At 50.1% G+C, this 24,602-nt stretch overlaps 1 protein-coding gene across 3 annotated transcripts in view; it reads right to left on the bottom strand.

Annotated features, from left to right (window-relative positions):
* Positions 1–23,348, bottom strand: part of LOC122542371 (chromatin remodeling protein SRCAP) — a 137,833-nt gene extending 114,485 nt beyond the window's left edge. The window contains exons 1-8 of one of the 3 annotated variants that reach the window (XM_087981840.1): positions 23,078–23,348; positions 12,548–12,621; positions 11,877–12,115; positions 7,456–7,725; positions 7,112–7,297; positions 5,702–5,842; positions 3,524–3,752; positions 989–1,245 (exon numbers count right to left, since the gene is read on the bottom strand). In XM_087981840.1, the coding sequence (XP_087837966.1) occupies positions 989–1,245; positions 3,524–3,752; positions 5,702–5,842; positions 7,112–7,297; positions 7,456–7,725; positions 11,877–11,921 (1,128 nt within the window). In that variant the 5' untranslated portion in view covers positions 11,922–12,115; positions 12,548–12,621; positions 23,078–23,348. Of the gene's footprint in view, positions 1–988; positions 1,246–3,523; positions 3,753–5,701; positions 5,843–7,111; positions 7,298–7,455; positions 7,726–11,876; positions 12,116–12,547; positions 12,622–17,446; positions 17,520–23,077 lie in introns of those variants that run through there. The other 2 variants (XM_087981838.1, XM_087981839.1) reach the window with 2 other exon arrangements.
* Between the last annotated feature and the right edge of the window lie 1,254 nt (positions 23,349–24,602).

Below are 24,602 nucleotides of genomic sequence, written 5' to 3' on the forward strand. Positions count from 1 at the left end.
ACATTTCAAATCCAGAGAACCCTTCATCGGAACAGAGGAGGAAGTGTTACTGGACTCGAAACGCCAAATCCGCTCGCACTCTCTCTCCTCACAGCTGCTGCCAGACCTGCTGGATTTCTCCAGCAATTTCTGGTTTTGCTCCTTGTGTACACTAACATTTCCAAATACACCCCAGCTTCAGTCACTCTCTGCCTTTCTGTTCACCACACTGGACTGCATCTGCTGATGTTTGCCCATGCTCTCCAATTTGTCCGAATCACCTCAAAGCTTTCCTGCATGCTGCTCACAAATCCACTGCACTTGAAGCAACGCATATTGCCCTGGTGTCTTGAGAGAAAGATGGGGCACGGATGAGAGTGATGGCAAACTGGAGATGGCAAGTAGTAAACAGCTTGAGGGGCCTTGCGGTGTTTGTTTCATAAGTTGGAACAATAGAAGCAGCCTGACTGGGTGTTGCCAGAGCCAGGATTTCTAGCTTTGAGTCTTGAAAAAAAGCTATTTCTTCCGCTCTTGGTTACAGAGAGAAGTTGGGCTCTCTCTTCTTACAGCTGGTGCTGTCTATGAGCAAAAAAAGTGTTTTCTCCTGAATTTGCCTTTTGACTCAAGGAATGCCTGTGGGATATTACTGTAATGGAAGTCAATTAGGAGTAGTTACTACGTCTATCATTCAGTTAAGTTTTCCAATAAAATTCTTTTGTAATATTTTTAACTACAGTATTTGAATAAATCGGGTTTTATTTACCATGGAGTAGTGTGACCAGTCAACATACATCTCAATCACAGCACTTCACAACACCACACAGTCACCATCAAACTTTGGCAGTGTTGCATTCAGCTCCTGGATCAGCTGGGGCACCAAGTACAGGTGCAGAGCTTCTGGAGCAGGTGGCAACGCACGATTCAACTCCACCGCCTGACCACAAACTAGTAACTCTGTGCCAAGTCAGATGCGGTCACGCAATCCGGGGGGCTGGGACGGTGCACTCACCTGGAGCGCCCTCCTGGGCCTGTGATCTTCTGAAGACTCACTACCGCTGCTCTCGCCACTCTCTTCGTCCTCATCGTTGTCGCCCTCCTGCTCCACCAGGCCGGCAGGCAGCGAGCGCAGTAACTCGTCCAGGGGCAGCTCGCTCTCCCGCCGCAGCAGCTCTATCTCCCGCCGCCGTGTCTCGTCGTCATTGCCGGCCTGCTTCTCCTCCACCTCTATCGTCTCCTCGTCGTCCTCCTCCTCGTGGGGCTGGAAGTCTGCAGGGGTGGGGGGGAAGACAGGAAACGGGAACAGGTTTCTACAGAACTGTGCCAAATGTGCTCCCGCAGCAAAAACAAAAACACCCGTGGGCATTTCAACAGCTTCCCACCCCGTTCGGAGTGAGTGGTGAGGGGAGGGGGAAAAAGACTGCCGAAGAGATGCACAGGTTACAGGAGATGGGCGTATAACGTGGGAACAAGTCCACCACGGCAAGGAGGATAGGGAAGCAGAGTATCACTCAAACAGAGGCAAGAGTCTTGCACGGTTCAGAACAGTGGGCGCTGGAGTGCATGAACAACAGAAACGCAGGCACAGCAAGGGACTGGATTAGCAAACACGGACGTTGGCCTTTGATTGCTCACGGAGTGGAGTTTGAAACCAGGGAAGCCTCACTCCATTCACAGAGTTTTGGCAACAGCGCACACGGGAGGAGGCAGCTTCTGGTCTCCATGCTAAAGGAGGGGAAGACAGCACTTCAGACCAGGTTCACGTGACTCCATTCCTGCAGCTAAGGTGGACTCTTCAGTTTAGGCCCCACGCGAGCTGGCTTTGCAGTCCGAGCGGAGGAGGAGGATCTTATTGAAACACACAATTCCAAGGAGTCCCAGCAGAAGGAATTCTATTCAAAACAAGACGAGAGCGTGCTGCCCGGCCTATGGGAGCTACCCTGTCATTTCAGCTGATCCAGCGGGGAGGAGGGGGGGGGGCCCATAATCCGGCTTTCTCCTCAGACACCTGTTTCCTTCCGAAATGTATTGCAGGAATCGGCCCCAACAGAATAGTGGTCAAGAATTGTACAGGTTCGCCATCCTCCTCCTCCACCCGAAACAATATGTCCCGTTACCAAGGGGGCGCAGGGCCCCCTCCAAACCACCCTCCCTCGATTAATCTAATCCAATTTGGCAGCACCCGGCCCATATCCCTATAAACCCTTGCTATTCATATCCCCATCCATCTTTTAAATGTTGCAATTGTACCAGCCTCCACAACATCCTCTGGCAGCTCATTCCATACACGTACCACCCTCTGTGTGGGAATGTTACCCCTTAGGTTTCTTTCATATATCTTTCCACTCTCATCCTAAACCTATGCCCTCTAATTCTGGACTCCCCCACCCAAGGGGGAAAAAAAGACTGTCTATTTACCCTATCCATGCCCCTCATGATTTCATAAACCTCTATAAAAGGTCACCGCCTCAACCTCCGACACTCCAGGGAAAACAGTCCCAGCCTACGCAACCACTCTCTCTGGCTCTAACCCTCCAACCCTGGCAGCATCCTTGTAAATCTTTTCTGAACCCTTTCAGGTTTCACAACATCCTTCCCATAGCAGGGAAGCCAGAAGTGTACACTGTATTCCAATCGTGGCCTCCCTAATCAGGATGAGTTTAAAATATCTATCACCTCCAACTCTACATTACTTCAAAGAATGCAAGTCAGTTGGGCTTGATTTGCCCAGAGCAATTTGTTTCTGTTGTCCTTTATTAACCCAGGCTTTTCCGTGGGTTAATAAAAACGCTGCAGGATGCGATTTTGTGACTTAAGTCCAACATTTGCTGACCATCTCTCATGGCGCTTAGACCAAGTAACTGTTTCAGAAGGCAATCGAGAGTCAACCATACTGCTGTATGCCGGGAGTGACATGTAAGCCTAAACAGCTTGCCTGGAGGCAGCGGGGTGTGTTAACAAGTCCACATTGGCCCTCTGAAGAGTAACCCATTCAGACCCATTCTCACATTACACTACATTTACCCCTGACTAATGCATCTAAGCTACACATCCATGAACACTATGGTTAATTTAACATGGTCAATGCACCTTAACCTGCACATCTTTGGTCTGTGGGAGGAAACCGGAGCACCTGGAGGAAACCCATGCAGACACAGTGACAATGTGCAAACTCCACACAGCCAGTTGCCTGAGGCTGGAATCGAACGCGGGTCCCTGGCGCTGTGAGGCAGCAGGGCTAACCACTGAGCCACCGTGAAGTCTGTGGAATTCTAAACCCCCCACCACCACCAACTCAGCAAACTAAGAGCAAGGGAGGAAGAGTCACTGAATACAGACAGATGTTCACAGACAAGAGACTCAAGGGTCACGGAGATGCTGGGGATGATGACAGGACAGCAGAGGAAAGGGCACAACAGTGTCAGCCACGACTTGACTGAGCAGTGAGCTGAGGTCTTGGGTCTGAATGACCTCCTCCGGCTCCGAAGTCTGCGTGCGCAAGGTAAACTCCCCCCCCTCCCCCACAACCCCATCTCCCCAGACTCACCTTCATCCTCGGTGGCCGAGCCGGAGACGGGAGGTGTGGAAGGTGCCGAGCCAGCCAGGGAGGAACCGAGCTGGGAGGAGCCAGGCTTGCTGGCAGGCAGCGACTCGTTGAGGCTCTGGCTCAGCAGGTCTGAGTATTTCTCGGTCTGGCCCACGATGAAGTCCAGCTGCAGGTCCAGGGCCTTCTTACGCTTCTCCTCCAGGCGAGACTGCTGCTTGAACTGCACCACCTGCTCAGGCAAAGGGGGTGGGGGGAAGAGAAGGTGAATGCACAAGAGAGCCAGCGACCGAGCGCGGGAACGAAGCAACACAGAGCGAACGAGAGAGAGAGTGATGGAGGGAACAAGCAAGGGAGGTGAGGGAAGTGAGCGAGTGGGCAGGAAGAGAGCAGGGGAGTGCCAAAGAAAGGGAGAGAAACAACTCATGGTCAACAAAATACAGTTCCAATGTCAGGACAGAGAGTGCGCTTCAAGGAAACAAGAGGCTGGTGTCCCAGGATATCTGCTGCCCAGCTCAGTGGCACAGCTTGTTGTGGTCCTTCTACCAACAAGTTGGCTGCATCTTAATTCATTTCATTGTCGTGAACAGGGCCGAGTCACTCAGGCTACCCCCTCCTTCCGTTGACTGCAGAAGGTGATAACCATGTCTCTCCTGTTCAGTAACACAGCCAACACTGAGCCAGCCAGCTGTGAGTTGCAAAGGAGAATCTCTCTCAGCCCCAGCTACCAAATCCCTGCCTACGTCATCAAGGCAGCGACCTGTTTAAAGGGCAATTACTAAACACTGTTTCACTAACCCCGTACTCCCCTGTCCCAGGGCTTTGGGGGGGGGGGGGCGACTGTGTAGAGGGACCCTGTACTGTCCCTGGGATTTCAGGTGGGGGGGGAACTTGCAAAGGTGTAGAGGAAACTTTACTCTGTATCTAACCCCATGCTGTCCCAGGGAGTGTTTGATGGAGGGACAGTGTAGAGGTAGCTTTGTAAGAATAACAAAAGGACGGTTTACTGGGCTAATGGTCGGATACTTGGTAGTGTGGACGAGCAGAGGGATCTTGGTGTCCACGTATACAGATCTCTGAAAGTTGCCACCCAGGTAAATAGTGAGGTAATGAAGGCATACTGGCTTTTATTGGTGGAGGAATTGAGTTCCGGAGCCCTGAGGTCATGCTGCAGTTGTATAAGACTCTGGTGCGGCCGCATCTGGAGTATTGTGTGCAGTTTTGGTCGCCATACTATAGGAAGGATGTGGAGGCACTGGAACGGGTGCAGAGGAGGTTTACCAGGATGTTGCCTGATATGGTAGGAAGATCGTATGAGGAAAGGCTGAGGCACTTGGGGCTGTTTTCATTGAAGAAAAGAAGGTATAGGGGTGACTTGATAGAAGTGTACAAGATGATTAGGGGGTTTAGATAGGGTTGACCATGAGAACCTTTTTCCATGTATGGAGTCAGCTATTACGAGGGGGCATAGCTTTAAATTAAGGGGTGGTAGGTATAGGACAGATGTTAGGGGTAGATTCTTTACTCAGCGAGTCGTGAGTTCATGGAATGCCCTGCCAGTAGCAGTGGTGGACTCTCCCTCTTTATGGGCATTTAAACGGGCATTGGATAGGCATATGGAGGATAGTGGGCTAGTGTAGGTTAGGTGGGCTTGGATCGGCGCAACATCGAGGGCCGAAGGGCCTGTACTGCGCTGTATTTTTCTATGTTCTTTACTCTGTCTCTCCTCCTGTGCTCACATCTTCAGCAAAAATGGTGTCACTGGAATATCATCCCATTTGGAGAGCAATACCTTGCTGTCTCCCTGCTCTAACCGCCATATGGATATAAAAGGTCTCCTGTCACCATCTCCGAGGGCACAAGCGCGACAACGTTCAGAGGCTGGATGTTCAGGACCTTACCGAGTGCTGGGCAGCCTGAAATCTCCCGAGTGGGTTGAGAAGCCACTGACTGCACCAGCACCCCCATTGCTGCACCATCCTATAGCTGAGCCGTGGACCAAGTTGCTCGCCTCACTGATGTCCCTGGAGTTGAGGGACAGTAGAGTCCAGAGCTGCATGTGGACTACTGGAGTGAACAACAGCACATACCCCTTCCCTGCGGGGCATCAGCCACACAGAGAGAGGGGGGGGAAAAAAAGAGGGGAAGAGGGAAAAGCCTAATACCCAGCCCCTGCCTCACCTTCTCCACGTTGGTCCAGAACTGCTTGACATCTTTGGCGATGGAGGCAGCAATCCGCCGCAGCTTGACCTGTTCGTCCCTCTTGGCCTTCTCTTCTTTCTGTCTCTGCTCCTCGTGGAAACGCAGGACTGTGCGGGCCACCTAACGGACATTTCGGAACAAACAAACACACACACAAATCAGAGACGAGGAGGACCAGTCGCAGAGAGGCAGAACCTGGTGGGAAGGGGAGGTACGGAAGGAGCCACGGGGTCAGGGTTATGGGTGGAGATCCAGGCCATAATCCCACCTTCTGTTTGTCAGGCCAGCGCCCTTGGTGCCAAACACCTCCACACACACACACACACACACACAGTCTCTACTGGTTTATGGTAATACAATCATAGACTCTCTACAGCGTGGAAGTGGGCTATTCGGCCCATTAAGTCCACACCAACCCACAGAAGAACATCCCACCCAGACACCTCAGCTCCCTTACTCCCTCCCCTCCACAAGACAAACACTAAGTCTGCATGTTCCTCAGTCAAGCCATCTAACCTGCACCAGAGCAGCCGAAGGAAACCCACGCAGACTGGGGGAGGAGGAAGAGGAGGAGGAACCTGCAAACTCCACACAGACACCCACCCGAGTGTGGAATCAAACCCCACTCCCTTTGTGCTGTGAGGCAGCAGTGCTAACCATGCAGGCCACTTGTTAGTTCTTTCCCTTTAACAGAACAGGCCAAGGGAACATGGCCATCTGCACGCCCCAACACCCCCACCCCCCCTCTCAATCAGAAAGGCAAACAGGGACCTTTCCCCAGGAGGTTACAGCCCCAACTGTCTCAGCGTACTGCTCAGACAGTAACCAGAGCCCAGGGGACACTTCTGGTCTCCTCCTCGCAGGACGGACAGCCCCAGAATGAAGGCAGCTCAGAGAAGGTTCACTCAGCTAATTCCCAGAACAAGGGGGTGTCTCGTGGGGAAAACATGGAGGGGGTTGGGCCCGTACCTGCTGGGGTTGATCTTACTGAAAAGGTCCAGGATGGTGAGGGCTGGGGGGAGAGAAGAGAGGGAGATGGTGACTGGGGAGAGGCGGAGGGGACATGGAACCTCCCTCCCTGAGGCAATCTGGAACTAGGGAGATGTGAGGTTTCAGATGGAGGAAGAGGAGGAGAAACACATCTCACTGATACTGGGAGGGGTTCTCCAGTTTCCCCCATCCCCCAGTGGAGACTGATCAACGAATGCACTCGAACCAGAGTTTGAGAGCGTTTTGATGGACGAGGGGTGGAAGGTTAGGCAGGAAAGCAGGGGATGAGTCTATGGTGTGACCAGCCGCTGTCTTAGGGAATGGCAGGGCAGGCTGGAGGGGCCGAATGGCAGCCTCCTGCGCTTTAGGATCAGCGTCTGGGACGAGACGAGCCCTCACCTTCCTGGCGACGCCACGCTTCCAGCGGCGTTCCTGAGCAAAGTCGGCCGACAGCCACTGCATTTCCTCACACAGGTAGTCCCAGTGGGACTTGGGCCTGGCAGCTTCCTGTACCCGGTTCAGTCTCTTCAGGGACCACAGGCCCTCCCGCCGCAGCTCAGCAATACGATGCTCAATCTTGGCCTCCTGCAGCCGGGGTGGGTGTGGGGGAGCAAGAGTAAATGCAGCATGGTCACTACTCAGAGCTGGAAACTAATCCAGAGACACAGGAGTGGGGGCGGGGCAAGGAGACACAAGGCTGACAGGCCCCAGCCACCGCAGCAAATTGGGGGCGAGGTACTCACGTGCTTGGCTTGCTCCGCGATCTCAGCGTGTGCCTTGTCCCAGGCCTGCCCCTTCACGGCCTGGTTACAGGGCCCGAGGTCAGGCACCCACAGCCCGCAGGCCAGCTCCTCCGCCGGCTGCAGCTTGGATGAGGCGAAGGTGGCGGGTCCGTCCAGCGAGTCATTGGTGAGTGACCCCACGTGAGCGGGGGAGCCACCTGCGCTGGAGGCCGGCGAGGAAGCAGGTGAGACTGGGCTGCTGCCAGTCATTCTCTCCTTGCTGTGTGCAATCTGCAAAAAAAAAAAAAAGGGAGAGACAGGGGACAGCAAGGAGGTTAGTGAAACAGTCAGTGCTCAACCAGCAGATGCCACTGTGTCACTGAGCCACTGTGTCACCCATGAGACACACTGGCAAACAAACACTGAAGAAAATCCCAAGGTGTTTTCAACAGATACAAAAAGCAAAATGGTAGCTCGGGAAAGGGCAGGTCCCCTCAAGGACAAAAGGAGGGAATTTATACTTCGAGCTGGAGGAAGTGGGTGAGGTCCTTAAATGAATACTTCGCATCAGCATTTCTCAACAAGGAGATGGTGGATGGGGAGTCGCAGGAGCTCGTCGTTTTATTTTAACATGCCCTTGAGCATCAAAAGAAAGAACGTTTTAAAAAGCACAAGGGTTGACGAAATCCCCAGGACCTGACACAGGATCTATCCCAGAATGCAGAGGAAGCAGGTGAGGATTTTGCACGTATGAAATCATTATCGACTTGAGACACAGGAGAGATTCCAGTGGACTGGAAATTTGCCAACCTTGTTCCTTTGTTTGAGGGCAATAGGGTTAATCCAGGAAATTACAGGCCGGCGAACCTTACTTCAACAGTGGGGAAGTTACTGGAGAAGATTCTTAGGGACAGGATTTACTCACATTTAGAAAAATATGGACTTAGTAGAGATAGGCAGGAGGATTGTGTGAAAGGAAGATCGTGTCTCAACTTGATTTGGGAGTTCTTTCTAAAGGAAGTGACAAAGATGATTGAGGAGGGCAGAAGATGTCTACCTGGACTTGAGCAAGGCCTTTGACAAGGTCCCTCATGGTAGGCTGATACAGAAGGTGAAGTCACATGGGATCCACACCAAGCTGGATACAAAACTGGCTTGGTCATGGAAGACAGCAGTGGTGGAAGGGTGCTTTTCTGACTGCAGATGTGACCAGTGGGGTTTCCATAGGCAGTCAGTGCTGGGACCCTTGTTTTTATTTCTCGTACACATATACATTTAAAAAGTGATTGGGAGAAGGATTCAGAAGTTTGTGAACAATCCAGAAATTCGGGGAGCTGCAGATAGTGAGGAGAATCGCAGGATGTAGGTTGGTAGAGAAATGGCGGAAGAAATTTAATCTGAACAAACGTGAGGTAATGCATTTTGGAAGGTCGACATAGGAGGGTAGTGCACAGTAAATGAGAGAACTCTTTCAAAGCATTAACATACAGAGAGATCCAGACGCACAGATCCACAGCTGCGTTAAAGTGGCAACACTTTCAAGGTGGGCAAGATGGCACATGGCATGCTTGGGGCACAGAGAATAAAAACTGACAAGTCATGTTGCATCAGCAGAGGACATTAGATAGGCCACATTTGCAATATCGTGCACAGTTTTGCTCGCCATACTACCAGAGGGATGTGGAATCTTGGCAGAGGGTACAGAAACAATTTACAAAGATCTTACATGGCTTGGAGAGTATTAGCTGCAGAGGACAGATTGGACAAACTCCCCCCATTTGTTTTCACTTGAACATTGGAGGCTGAGGGACGAGATCATAGAACTTGTTAAAAAAAAAAAATGATGAGAGGCGTGGACAGTTGTAAACTTTCACCCCAGAGTAGAAATGTCAATTACAGGGGGACGCACGTTTAAAGGTAGAATGGGCAGCAAGTGCCTGGAACACACTGCCAGAGGTGGTGGTGGAGGCAAATACGATAGCAACGTTTGAGACATTTTGACCGAAATCTGAATAGGCAGAGAAGACAGGGATACAGAGCACATCTGAGCAAAAGGTTTTGCTGTTCATTGGGAGCCCTCTGATTCTAAAGTTGCACCTCCTTGCCCCTACCCCCATTCATTGCTGTCAACACTCCCACACCCCACTTCAGGATCTAAAGTTTCACTAAGATCACCTCTCCTCCTGAGCTCCAGTGGGCACAGGCCCAGAGCTTTTCTTACCAGACAAACCCCTTTATTCCAGGATTCAGCAGAGGGAGCACCAAGTAAAGGATCACTCTGTTCTCCCCCCCGCCACCCCATCTTGTCACCTCCGCCAGCCCCTACATCCCCTCCCAATCCATCCTGGACAAAGCAGTGAGCCATGGGACCCAGACCACTCCGTCCCTGATGATTAGGTTAGATATGATTCCCGACAGTGTGGAAACAGGCCCTTTGGCCCAATAAGTCCACACTGACCCTCCGAAGAGTAACCCACCCAGACCCATTCCCCTCTCACTGATGTACCCAACACTGCAGGCAATTTAACATGGCCAATTCATCTGACATGTACATCTTTGGACTGTGGGAGGAAACCAGAACACCCCGAGGAAACCCACTTGGAAGGGTGTGACCTCTTACTGCCAGGGCCCACTGAATGACCAGCCCTCTCCCTCCCTCTCTCTGGGGAAAGATGACAGCCTTAGGTCCCTGTCAGATTTTTTTTTTAAAATGGGTAACGGTGAGGGGAGATGCAGAAATGGACATTATCCACATCCAAGGCACCAGTGGGCTGCAGATAGGTAACAGAGTGGGACTGGGGACTGTAGCAGAAGCCATGGCTCAGCAGCAGCAAGGAAAGTTGCCACAGGCACCTTGTAGGCTGCAAAGACTGGGTACTAAGAGGACCAGACAAACAGGTTCACCACGAGCAGAATCAAGGATTGCGTGTATTTTGGGGGGAGGGGATAGACAGCGACTATGACGCTGGAGAGGGTCAGAAGAAATTTACCAGAAAGTTGCCAGCAATGGAGGGTTTCAGATATCAAACTAAACTGGGACTGTTTCTCAGTGGAGCGGAGGAAGCTGAAGGGTGACCTCGTTGAGATTTATAAAAGGGTGTACAGACAAGGGTCGAGAGTGCGGGATTTCAAAGCGACTGGACAGATTTCTAACGGGAGAGGAGAAAGATTTGGAGGAGGACACAAGGGCCAACTTTTCTTTTTAAAAACACGCACATTTCTGGATGTAAGTTTGTTTGTTGAGCTGGAAGGTTCCTTTTCAGACATTTCGTTACCGTACAAGGTAACATCACATACACAGTGGTTGGTCTGTCAATGTCACAGAGCTGTACGGCCACAGAAACAGATCCTTCAGACCAACTGGCCCATGCCATCCTCACTCACCAGCATTTGGCCCATGTCCCTCTAAACCCTTCCTAGCCATGTCCCCATCCAGATGCCTTTTCAATGTTGTCATGGTACCAGCCTCCACCACTTCCTCTGGCAGCTCATTCCCTACATGCACCACCCATTGCATGAAAACATTACCCCTCCCTTGGGGAACTTTTAAATCTTTCCCCTCTCACCTTAAACCTATGCCCCTCTAGCTTGGACCTCCCTACTCCATGGAAAGGACCTTTACCATTCTATACTACCTATCCAGGACAAGTGGCAAATGCAGGTACAGTTTATAATGTTTAAAAGACATTTAGCTATGTACATGAATAAGAAATACTTGAAGGGACAGGGGCCAGGAGCAGGCAGGTAAGATTTGTACAGACTGGTTAGACGGAAGGGTCCGTTTCCGTGCAGTATTATTCCATGACTACTGATCAAATCCAGCCAACAGCGGTACAGTTGTAGCTACTGCACAGGACGCCTCCTCCAGGCCCGAGGAGGGTTTCCGAAGCACACTTAGCAGGCAGGCAGAGACGATGATCTCTGCTGTGGGCAAGGCCAGAATGAGAATGCCAATGATACACGTCGGTCATGAATAAATACAATTGGAAATTCAGGAGAAGTATTAGCGCACAGAGAGCAGGGAGACTGCAGAACTTGCTCAGGCAAGGTGAACCGTGCTGATACGGTTTGGTAGCACAGCACTTGGAACATCCTTGAAAAAGACAGACGTATCATGAACACTTCCAGTCCTGCCTCAGCAAGACCAAACACAAGGATGGTCAAATTCTGAACATTCACACAAGTTATACCAAACACCTCACATGTGGCTTTCTTGCTTTTTGTCCTCATCAGCACAAAGTGATACTTCACATTTTTGCATTTGGGGAGGGGGGGGGGGGGGAGGAGGAAAGAAGAGGAGGAGGAGGAGGAGACATGGAGAAACACAAGAGTGAAAGGATGAGAAGGATATGTTGGAGAGGGAGAGAGACAGAGACAGACGACTCAGCAAAAGGGACTGGGGCAAAGTGCCACAACGCGGTGCAGCAAACCCAGGCCAGTACCTGATTGTGGTGCGTGTTGTAGTGTAGAGGAGAGTTGGTCTGCATCTTACACCCGCCAGCTCCACCGCTGATGCTGAGACCCTCCGTGAACTCCAGCGTGGCCAAAGTGCCGGGGACCTGCTGCAGGGCATACTGGGTGCTGACCACATTCTGGACAGCCGGTCTCGGGGACGAGCTGTCCAGGTACTGGGTCCCCTGCTGACCCAGCCTCTGCTCGATGCCACTGAAGAACACCCCACCTGCAAAGGAGAAAAAAGGGGATGTGGGCGGGGGGGGTTAGACACAAGAGTAAAGTTCCCTCTACACTGTTCCCCATCAAACATTTCCAGGTCAGGGACAGCATGGGGTTAGACACAGTAAAGCTCCCTCAACACCGTCCCCTCCCCACACACCAGCTCCAACAATATGGAGTTTTTGGGGGGCCGGGGGCCAATGGAAAGGGACTGGCCACGGTAGTGCTGATACAGCCCAGTTCTGCCTTGGAAACCGGGGAGAGGGGCAGAGTCGGGAACATGGAGAGGGCACCGAAGAGGACAATCTCGTCAGTCACAGTGCTGGGTGGTTTCGGGTTTGACACCCAGGTGGGCTGGGGGCAATGCTCCCTGAATAGCACCGGGTGCAGAACAGCACTCCCACCTCCCCCCACCCCAGGGCACCACTACGCTCCATACCTGGATGCTGTGCAGTCTCCCTGAGGTCTGTAATCTCTCCTTCCACGATGTTTGGTTAAGATACGACACGGGTCCTACCCAGTAGGTATGGCGGAGGAGAGAAAAACAAGACAGCCGGTTACACATTCTATCCAGGTTCGTCACGTCAACTTCCAAATGAGAGCTGCCTCTCCCTCCCTCCATCACCAATGCACAGCCAAAAATGTGTATCTTACACAAGCTGCACTGCAGACTTGACAAGGCTCCTTCAACGACACCTTGGGAACCCACGGCCTCTACCCAGCAGAAGCAGAGAGACATATTCAAACACTATCCCCTCCATCCTGATTTGGAACTCAACTGGCCACTCCGCTGCTGTTGTTGGTTTGGTATCCTTGAGCACACGGTCACGTCCCTACACCCACTACAAAACACAGTCAAGCAGTACCAACTCAACAGGACGACAATGGATCCATGTCGAGAGATCATTATCACTGTCTCAAGGGATGGTGAAAGGCATGTGGGCGTTGCTGGACACACCCCCCCCCCCCCACCGTATTCACTTCTGCACACCCCGCCTCAGGAAGGCAGTACTGGCCCTGGGGCAGAAAGGACACATTCTCCAGGTTACTGGTCAGCAGGCTCCCCTCTCACCTTGCCTGTCATCCATGACATAACACAGCCCTCAACACCCAGTGAGCTAAACGCCTAAAAGGGGTCACCATCAGACAGCAAGCTCAAGAACAGTGCTTTCTCCAGTACTGTTGGTAGTACAAGACCCAGGGAGAACCCATCATCTTCATTCCAACACCGCTGCACTCTCTTATTTGGACAATATCGAGGCTGACAGGTGGCAAGTAACATTCATGCCACACAAATGCCAGGCAATGACCATATCCAACAAGATCTAACCATTACTCCTTGACATTCAGCAGTGTTACAAATCAAAGCCCTACCCCCAACACCCCCACACACCATCAACATCTTGGAGGTTACCAATGATCAGAAACTGAACTGGACCCTGCCATATCAACACTGGGGCTACAAATCCTGCAGCAAGCAACTCACCTCCTAACCCCACCCCCACCAAAGCCGGTCCCACCATCGACAAGGCTCAAGTCAGCAGCATGAGAGAATAGTCCCCAACTTGTCTGGATGGGGGCAGCTCAGACAACATGCGATGCTTGACACTCTCCAGGAAAATGTAGCACGCCCCCATCAACACTCTCCCTCCATCAATGCAGTGAGAGCAATGTGTATCGCACCTCAGTGACACACCAAGGCACTAACAGCACCCTTTAGCCCACGTACTACCACACTGCACAGACACACAGGAACCCAACCATCACGTGGGACATAAATGGGACAAAGTCCCATTTACATACACACCAGCTCTGGACCAGCTAACAGTCTCATTTTCATCTCCCAATCACATCTTCACCTTCCTGCTGAGTGTTTGAGGGGGGATAATGCCAAAATAATCTCTACTCTGTATCTAACCCAGCAATGTCCCTGTCCTGGGAATATTTAGAACAAGAACAGGAACAGGCCCTTCAGCCCCTCCAATTTTGCACACATCCAGATCCTCTATCCAAACCTGCTGCCTATTTATTTTAAAAAGGGTCTGCACCCTTCTGTTCCCTGCCCATTCATGTATGCATCTTAAGTGACGCTATCGTGCCCACCTTTGCCACCTCCACTGGCAACATGTTCCAGGCACCCACCATCCTCTGCATAAAGAACTTTCCATGCATATCTTCCTTAAAAATTTTCCCTTCACCTTGAAATGGGGCCTAAACAGTGTAGACAGAGCTTTACTTCCAGTTCAAAGAGTGAAAGGAGCTCTGCCTTCTCACAGTGGCCCCATATCCAAGTTTTGGAAATGCTGTGTCCTAACCACTACTGAATCCGCACGCATCCGAAGTAACAGGTGGTGGCCATTCAACCCCTCGAGACTGTTGCCTTTCAATCCAATCCTGGCCGCTCTCAGGGACCCTCAACCTCTCTCACTCTCCAAATGAACAAGTCCTATCTCAGCCCTGACGCAGCCTTGGTCCGGAGACTTTTCCCCCAGCCCACATCAATATCATCATTTCACAATCCCACCCGTCTGTACGGGATCAGCTCTTGTTGTGAAGCCCGGGGCCAATATCGATCCAATTTACTCAGTCTGCTGCCCCCTCCCCCACCAACTCGGAGTGACCCTTCGGTGCGTTACCCCACCGCATAGCAAAGCCATCCTGCTGGAGATACAGAGAGCACTCCTGCAGAACCTTCCGTGGGGCAGGGTTTCAAAGTCTCACCACCGTGTAGGTCAGAGTCATACAGCACGGAAACAGGTCCTTCGGTCCAACTCTAATCCCAAACTAAACTAGCCCCACCTGCCTGCTCCTGGCCCATATCCCTCCAAATCTTTCCGATCCATTTACTTATCCAAATGCCTTTTAATGCCAGTTGTAACTGTACCCGCACCCACCACTTCCTCTGGAAGTCCATTCCACACACGAACCACTATGTAAAAGAAGTACCCGTGTCTTTTTTTAACATCTCTCCAGACACCTTAAAAAAATGCCCTATCATCTTGAAATTCCCCATCCTCGGGAAAAGACAACTGCCATTCACCTTATCTATGCCCCTCATGATTTTATAAACCTCAATCTCCCACACTCCAGTCAAAGAAGCCCCAGCCCATCCTCATGCATTCCTGGCAACATCCTGGTAAATCCCTTCTGAACCCTCTCCGGGTTAGTAACATCCTTCCTATGACAGGGTGACCAGAACTGGACACAGTACTCCAGCATCCTGTACAACCTCAACATGACTTCCCAACTCCTCGACTCAAAAAGGTCCGAGCGAGAGAGGCAAGAGTGCCAAGCAACTGCCCATCTGGACTCTCACAGGCCAAACCCTTACCCCGATACTATGTCACCTGCTGCAGGACCCTACAGCCAAAGGGAAAGGGGCGTCTTCCCTGCAGGAATTTTAAATCGCCCACAAGCAAGACCACCATCAATTCTTCACTACTTAACACCCTGATCATCTCAAATCTCCTCTCCAAACCTCAGCATCAACCCAACCTCAACAGCAGGCAGTGAGAAAGACAGACCGCTCTGGTCATAACTGCCCGGGAACTGGCCCCGCAGAGAAGCTGTGCCAACGCTACCCCCTGCGCCTCTACACCTCACCAGTGGGAGGGGAGAGCATCCCCGAAGCTGCAGCGGGTGCTAAACTCACGGAATCGATTCTGGCAGTCTTCCTCCTCAGCCAGAGGGAGGGAGGCCAGATGGCAACCTTTCACAGTTGAACACATGCACCTGCCCATGTCAAAGTCTAAATTCTCGTAAACAACCAAGACACACCGTGCACTGCAGGCACCAGGGCCTCAGCACACCAGCGTTGCAAACCATCTGTGCACCTCCCCATCACGTCCATGTGTGTCTCTCCACCTGGTGGAGCCCTCACCAGTCCACTATGACTGGATAAGGGAGCTCCTCCTGCCAAAAGCACCCAGCTAAAACTATTCCGGGAGCCTGTCAATGGGAGAGGAGGAGTGGGGGGGGGGGGGGGGGGTCCTAAGTGGCTGTGCAACTAGGAAGACAATTGGAGGAGGTTCAGAATCAGACAAGGTCAACTTATTTAGACAACAGCAAGTCAGAAGGCAATAACAAAAAAAAAATTATTTCAAAGCAAGGGGTTTTACAAATAAGGCTGATGAATTCAGGCCATATATCAGAACACAGGACTGGGGTGTCACATCTATTACAGACCCTTGGGTAAAGGAATGACAAGATGCTCAATGTTTTGGGTTTTACATGCTGTGGGGAGGATTGAAAGGGAAGCAAGACAGGGAGGGAGTGGTCGCCTTTGATTAAGGCAATTAAAAGGGAATATTTCCAAGGCATCATCCACTGAAAATATATGGGCAGAATTTAGAAATGAAGGAAGGAACAATTAGCTTGATGGGATTGTACTATAGGCACCCCCAATATTAAAAAGGAAATTGAGGAGCACATATGTAAAATCTCAGAAAAATAGGTCTGTAAGAGTCAGGGATTTTAATTTTCCAAACACTGACTGGGGTTGCCATAGTGTTCAAGGCTTGGATGGTGAGGAATTTAAGTGTGTTCAAGAAAATTTTCTTTATCAATGTTCCTACTGGAGAAGGAGCAAAACTTGACCTTGGCGTGGGCAGGTAAAAGGCCGACTGACAAGTGGGAGGCTTTAATGAAAAGTGATGGCGATGATCCGGGTGCACAGGCATCATGCTCATGTTAGAGTGAAAAGGCAGGCCGATAAGATTAGAAAACTATGGATGAATAAAAGGGGTTTGAATGAAGAATTATTGAAAAATAATTTAGATAGACAACTTGGGTTAAATTAATCTCTTAAAAAGTATAGAGTGTAGGGACATTTTTAAGAAGGAAACCAAGGGGGCAATAATTGGGAGATTTTCTTGGCAGGAAAGGTTAAGAATATCCAGAGAGATTCTACAAATACATTAAGAACTGGGGGGGGGGGGGGGGGGGGAGACTTAAAGATTAACAAGATCATTTGTGTGTAAAAGCTGAGCAGTTGACTAAATATTTTGCATCAGCTTCTACTGGACAAAAATGGAGGCCAGAGAACTCAGGGAAATAAATATTGGTATTTTGAAAATAGTTGAAAAGTGTGGTGCTGGAAAAACACAACAGGCCAGGCAGCATCCGAGGAGCAGGAAGGGCTTATGCCCGAAATGTCGATTCTCCTGCTCCTCGGACGCTGCCTGGCCTGCTGTGTTTTTCCAGCACCACATTTTTCAATTCTGGTCTCTAGCATCTGCAGTCCTCACTTTCTCCTGTTTTGAAAATAATCCACATTACAGTAAAGGAAGTGCTGGAAGTCTTAGAAAATACCAAGGTAGGCAAGTTTCCAGAACCTTACCTAGTGTATCCCAGGACATTCCAGGAACTTAGGGAGGAAACAGAGAGGCCCCTAGTAGCAATATTTAGATCATCTATAACCAGAGAAATGTAAAATGGATAATGTTATGCCATTGTTTAAGACAGACTATAAAAGATCTAGGAACTATAAACCAGTGGGTCTGATATTGTGGTGGGCACATTTTTGGAGCCAATTCTGAAACATAGGATTCACATGCATTTGGAGATGCAAGGAAGGGTTAGGGATAGTCAGCATGGCTTTGTTCGAGGGAAATGGTCTCTCACTAATTTGACAGTTTTTTTATTTTGAGGACAGAGATTGACTGGGCAGAGCAGGAGATGCTGTTTACTTAGACTTCAGTAAAGCCTTTTATGGTTCTGCATGGCTGACTAATTCGCCAAGTTAAAATCACATGGGATTCAGGGTCAGCTTGCTCATTCATGGTAGGAGAGGTGGTGGTGGTTTTTTTAGACTGGAGGCCTGTGGTCAGCAGTGTGCCACAGGTATTGAGCATGGATCCACTTTTGTCTTGTCATTTCGATAATGATTTTGATGAGGGTATAGGAGGCATGGTTAGTAAGTTCCAGATTACACCAAAATTTATGGTACAAGTAGTTACAATTAAGGTGGTTACTTAGTATTAGAGATCTTGATAAATGGGGAATGGATGGAGGGGTGGCAGATAGAGGAGTTCAAGTTGGATAAATGCAAGGTAATGCAGTTGAGGAATACAAGAGCAGGACTCGTACAATTAAAAGTAGGGCCTTGGGCAGTGTTGGAGAACAGAGACCTGGGGGTTGAGGTACATAATTCTTTAAAACTTGCGTCACAGGTAGACAGGGTGATTAAGGTAGCACTTCAAACACTTGCCTTCATTACTCAGACCTTTGAGAATAGGAGTTGGGACACCTAAGCTAGGGAAGTGGTTTGCTGGGCCCCTTACAGAGATATTTGTACCATTGATAGCTACCGGCAAGATGCCCAGTATACTGGAGGTTGCCCATCATGGTGTCACAGTTTAAGAAAGGTGGTAAGGACAAGCCAGGGAACTGTAGACCAGTGAGCCTGATGTCAGTGGTGTAAAAACAATGACTGCAGATGCTGGAAACCAGATTCTGGATTAGTGGTGCTGGAAGAGCACAGCAGTTCAGGCAGCATCCAAGGAGCAGCGAAATCGACATTTCGGGCAAAAGCCCTTCATCAGGATTTTGCTGCTCCTTGGATGCTGCCTGAATTGCTGATGTCAGTGGTGGGCAAGCTGTTGAAGGACAGGATGTACATGTATTTGGAAAGGCAAGGACTGATATGGGATAGTTAGCATTGCTTTGTGCGTGGGAAATCATGTCTCACTAACTTGATTGAGTTTTTTGAAGTAACAAAGAGGGTAGAGCAGTGGTCGTGATCGGTATGGACTTCAGTAAGGTGTTCGAAAAGGTTCCCCAAAGAAGACTGGTTCGATCTCATGGAATACTGGGAGAACTCGTCATTTGGATACAGAACTGGCTTGAAGGATGACAGAGGGTGGTGGGGGAGGGTTGTTTTTCAGACTGGAGGCCTGTGACCAGTGGAGTGCCACAAGCATTGATGCTGCGTACACTGCATTTCATTGTTGATACAAATGATTTGGATGTGAGCTTAGGAGGTACAGTTAGTAAGTTTGTAGAAGACACCAAAATTGAAGGTGTAGTGGACAGCGAAGAGGGTTACCTCAGATTACAACAGGATCTTGATTAGATGGGCCAATGGGCTAAGGAGTGGCAGATGGAGTTTAATTTAGATAAGTGCGAGGTGCTGCATTTTGGGAAGGACTTGGACACTGAACGCCAAGGTCCGAGGGAATGTTGCTGAACAAAGAGACCTTGGAGTGCAGGTTCATGGTGTCTTGAAAGTAGAGACACAGGTAGATAGGATAGTGAAGGCAGCATTTGGTATGCTTTCCTTTATTGGTCAGAGTATTGAGTACAGGAGTTGGGAGGTCATGTTGCGGCTGTTTGGTGAGGCCACTGTTGGAATATTGCGTGCAACTCTGGTCTCCCTCCTATCGGAAAGATGTTGTGAAGCATTAAAGGGTTCAGAAAAGATTTACAAGGATGTTGCCAGGGTTAGAAGTTTCGAGCAAAGAGGGGGAGGCAATTTTTAATCTTTAGACAGATGTTGGTTCATGCATGGAATGGAACTTCCTCAGGAAGTGTTGAGTACAGTTCCAACATTGAAAAGACATTTGGAGAAGTTCATGAATAGGAAAGGTTTGAAGGGATATAGAGGAGAAAGTGAGGACTGCAGATGCTGGAGATCAGAGCTGAAAATGTGTTGCTGGAAAAGCGCAGCAGGTCAGGCAGCATCCAAGGAACAGGAGAATCGACGTTTCGGGCATAAGCCCTTCTTCAGGAATTCCTGAAGAAGGGCTTATGCCCGAAACATTGATTCTCCTGTTCCTTGGATGCTGCCTGACCTGCTGCGCTTTTCCAGCAACACATTTTCAGCTTGGAGGGATATAGGCCAAGTGCAGGCAGGTGGGACTAGTTTAGTTTGGGAATAAGGTTGGTGTAGATTGTTTGGACCAATGGGTATGTTTGTGTGTTATATTACACTTTAAAACAAAGAGAAGCCTCCAGAACCACTCCATTCTGAGCACAGCAAGTCGGGGGAAGGCTGTGGAGACATAGCAACGAACAAGTGGGATGGAGTGGACAGAGTTAAAGGAAAGCAAAGAGGGTGTGAGAGGGGAAGGGAGAGAGAAAGAGGCAGCTACAGAATGAGGCGGCCAGGGAAGAGAGCAAGAGATGGGGAAAGGGAGGGAAGGGTCACAGTTGGGATCCAGACACTGCAAGCACCCAAGGTACCCTCCAAAACAAACTGTAGAAATCGACACAGCAATACGGTCGGCTGACTCATACCCGCCCATCAAAATGAATCATTTCTGGCTCAGACAACATACATCAGCAAAACCCTCACTGCAGCCATAAAGGGGAGGGGAAGAAAGGGAAACTGCTTCCTCTTTTTAGATACGACAACCTGGACTACACAATCCTTCAAAACGACACACAAACAACGCATCTCTCCTCAACCACCAAAACCTATACCACCACCCCTCCACTTCACCCTGCAAGGTGGTTCAAAAATCTCAAAACAAAAAAAAAGGCACAATCCTAGCAGGATACAAAACAAGAAAAAAAAAGGGAACCAGACAAGGGCAGGAGCAGGGAGGGCGGGATTGGGAAATAAAACACAGGCACAGGCTCCTGACGCTCACAAGAAAAGACAGAGAGAGTCTATTATCGGGGGGGGGGGGGGGGGGAAATAGGACGGGCTATCCACTGCACACCACTCCTTACCCCAAAAAAGAAAGGTCTAGCAGCAGGAAAGGAGATGTAGGTCTAATTCAGAGGGGGGGGTGGGGAAAAGGAGAAATCCCACACGCAAAAATCGCGATTTCAATAAGAACAGCAAAGCCACGAGGAGGAACAGGGCTCCTGTTAACAACATGCGACAGACGAGAAACTAGAAAGTGGGGGGGGGAGGAAAAAAAACCACACATGTTACCGGCGGGGATTGCAAACTGCTGAATTAAAGATTCAGCCGCAGGAACAAAATCCGTGCATTTTATTTCTAAACACGTGTCGACACGTGCTTCGCTGGAAGGGTCGCTTTCAGACATAAACACGCACGCTAAAAGCACCCTCTCTTTCTGCAATCGAAGAAATGCAAAAATAAAATAAAAAAGGAGAGGACTCGCAATTGGAGGAGACGTGCAAAACAGACCGCCAAGGGATTTTAAAACAGTCCTTCCCCCCCCCCCCACCCACACAAGCCTACCCCTTCAGAGTCTGATGTGCACCGTAGTCCTGGTATAAGATGCAACATTGGGGAGAGGAGGGGGGTGGAAAAGAAAACTGGGGGAGGGGGGGGGTCGTGTAAACACACCGATATTTGCAACAGCCCAGACAAATTTGCCAAAGCCATACGTTTCGAAACAACGCAGTAAACAAAAGTAAGACGTCTGCATGTGCTTTTTTTTTTGTAAAAAAAATATATCTTTCCAACAATCATGGAAAAACAACACGTTCGACCTGAACTGCAAAGATTTAAATGAATGAGGCGAGTGTGCAATTTCACATTTTTTGTCAAAACGATATCACCGGCAGTGCACTGGGTGTGGAAGGTAAAAATGCCGGAAAAGAAAACGAGGTGGAAAGAAATGGCAGTTTAAACAAAAAAAAAATAAGACAGCAAAACGGTTTGAAGATGTGAACAGGGCGAATGCAAACGAGGAGAGAGAGAGAGAATTCACCGCGTTTATGTAAGCCAATCTAAGTCGCAGAGAGAGAGAGAGAGAGAGAGGGGAAAAAAAATGAATGAGCGCAAATGGTAGAAATCGCCAAAATGACGAGTAGGGACAAGTCCAAGAAATGCGGAAAAGGATGAATGAATGCAAAAAAGAGAGAGATAAGAGAACCAAGAAAGTCAAAAGCGTGCAAAACATGCCAGAAGGGCGAATAGCTAAAAGATCCACAATGAGAGAGAGAGGAGAGAATATGTAAAAAGCTACCAAGCGAGAGCAGGCTTCCCAAAAGTGCAAGGAAAGGTCAAAATGAGAGATTACAGGCAATCCTCCAAAAAAAACGTGTGCGCGTTAAAGCCAAAAGAAAAGGCAGAATGTGTGCAGCAGGGAAGTGTAAAAACACTCCCTTTTGCAGCCCTCACTTTCGCCTAGTGTTAAATCCGAGTGCGCCAAGAACTAAAGGCCAAGATGAGCGAGCAAAAGGAGACGAGAGAGAGAGAGCACAAAATGGGGGGGGGGGGGGACAAAAAGAGAAAAAAAGAGTTTTAAAAAAAAAACACAGGAGGAAATGCAAAAATAAAAAAAGTGCAAGGCAGATAAAAACGGGGAGGGCGACAACATGTTTTCAAAAAGACGAGGAGGCGATTTCTCTTAAAAGAAATAAAAAAAAACACAAGTGGCGGGTGGGGGGGAAAGAGAGGCAAGAAAACTAACGATTGCAAAGCGATCTTGGTGCAACAAGGAGAGAGAAACACACACACACACAGAGAGAGAGAGAGAGAGAGAAAGGGAACAAAAATGCAACAGTCACTGTAACAAACAAATATAATTTGTTTTTTTTTTTAAAAAAGCACAAAATAAAGACACGCGTGCACGCCCGAACGTTGCATTGCACTCGATGCATAAGGCGCACAACCCACCCTGAAAGTCCTTGGTGCTCATTTTAAAGAGAGAGAGAGAGAAGGGGGAGAAAAAGAAAAGGGACAAGTTGGCCTGGGAGCTGACGTCAGCCAAGGGGGGGTCAGAGGTCACCCTAAGATGACCCCCCCTTAAAAAAAAGCACGATTTAAAAAAAAAATCATAGGTTTATACCCAAGGATATACCCCGCGACCAAAAAAAAAGAAAACGGCCCGCGGTAGGTAAGATGGGTTTTAATTGATTTTTAAAAAATTTGGGGGGGGGTTAAAAACGACCCCCCCAAAAAAAAAGATGGCGGCGCCCGCCGCATCCGTCCCGCCCCTCTTTTTATTTTAAAAAAAAATCACCACCATCTCTCTCTCTCTCCCCCTCCTCTCCCGCCGCCATCTCTCTCTCTCTCTCTCTCTCTTCATAGAGAGACGGGCCTCACCTCCCGATGACCGTCCCCCGTGTTTAGTTGGAAAATGGCGGCGGCGGCGTCCGATGATCGACGCGGGGCCGCGCGAGCGAGCGGGCGGGCGGGAGATCCGTAGGCCTCAGGCTTCCCTCTCCTCTCTCTCCCTCCCCGCGAGGAACGCCGGCGCCATCCGCCCTCAATCCACCTCAATCCGTCCGGCCCGGGCGCCCGGCTCTCTTTTGCCGCTCGGGGATTTGAAGGGTGAAGGGAGAGGAAGGGGGTGGGGAGGAGGGAGAGAGGGGTAGGGGGGTGGGGTGGTGGGGGGGGGAAGGAAGATGGCGTGTGTGTGTGTGTGTTATCGCCGATAATGGAGGAGGACGGTTATTTTCCAAGATGGCGGAGCCGGCTTTTCTCTCTCTCTCTCGCGCGCACACACGCGCGCGCTCAATCCTTCTCGCTGCCCCCTCCCACCGCTCAACTCACCTCATCAGGGTCAGGCCTCGCGAGAGCTGCCGTCCGCGGTGCGGTGCGGGCATGCTGGGAAATGTAGTCTCTCCCTCACCTGTGAGGGAGTCCAGAGTTGGAGGCAGACTCGAAGCCCCAGCCTCTTGGCCGCAAGGGTCTGCTGCAACACCTCTCCGTTAAAAGTCAAGCAGGTTCATCGGGTAGTGTTAGCCTTCGGAGCATTAGCTCCTTGGCTGGCCCAGGTAACCTCCACAAGAGAAAGTGAGGGCTGCAGACGCTGGAGGTCAGAGCTGAGAACGTGTTGCTGGGAAAGCGCAGCAGGGTCAGGCAGCATCCAAGGGAGCAGGAGAATCCTGAAGAAGGGCTCATGCCCGAAACGTCGATTCTCCTGCTCCCTTGGATGCTGCCTGACCCTGCTGCGCTTTCCCAGCAACACATTTTCAGCCCACACTCCCTCTAAGCCCTTCCTATTCATGCCCCCATCCAGATGCCTATTCATTGTACCATCCTCCACCACCTCTTCTGGCAGCTCACTCTGCGCACGCACCACCCTCTGCATGAAAAGGTTACCCCTTCAATCCCTTTTAAATCTTTCCCCTCTCACCCCAAACATATGCCCTCTACTTTTGGACTCCCTCACCTTGGTGAAAAGACCTAGCCCATTTACCTTATCCATGCCACCCCATGATTCTGTACGTCACCCTCCCCCTCAGCCTCCGACGCTCCAGGGAAAACAGCCCCAGCCTATTCAGCCTCTCCCTGTAGCTCAAACCTTCCAACTCTCCCTCGTAAATCTTTTCTGAACCCTTTCAAGTTTCACAACATCCCTCCTGTGGCAGGGCAACCAGAACTGAAAGCAAAACGTGGCCTCGCTAATGTCCTGTACAGCAGCAGCAACATAACCTCTCAACTCCTGTACTTGACATACTGTCCATTAAAGGCAAAAGGGTGGCATGGTGGCAAAGTGGTTAGCACTGCTGCCTCACAGCGCCAGAGACCCGGGTTCAATTCCCGCCTCAGGTGACTGACTGTGTGGAGTTTGCACATTGTCTGCGTGAGTTTCCTCCGGGTGCTCCGGTTTCCTCCCACAGTC

The sequence above is a fragment of the Chiloscyllium plagiosum genome, unplaced genomic scaffold, assembly GCF_037043375.1.
Source record: "Chiloscyllium plagiosum isolate Xiang-an unplaced genomic scaffold, Cpla_swu_hap1 HiC_scaffold_41, whole genome shotgun sequence".
NCBI lineage: Eukaryota > Metazoa > Chordata > Chondrichthyes > Orectolobiformes > Hemiscylliidae > Chiloscyllium > Chiloscyllium plagiosum.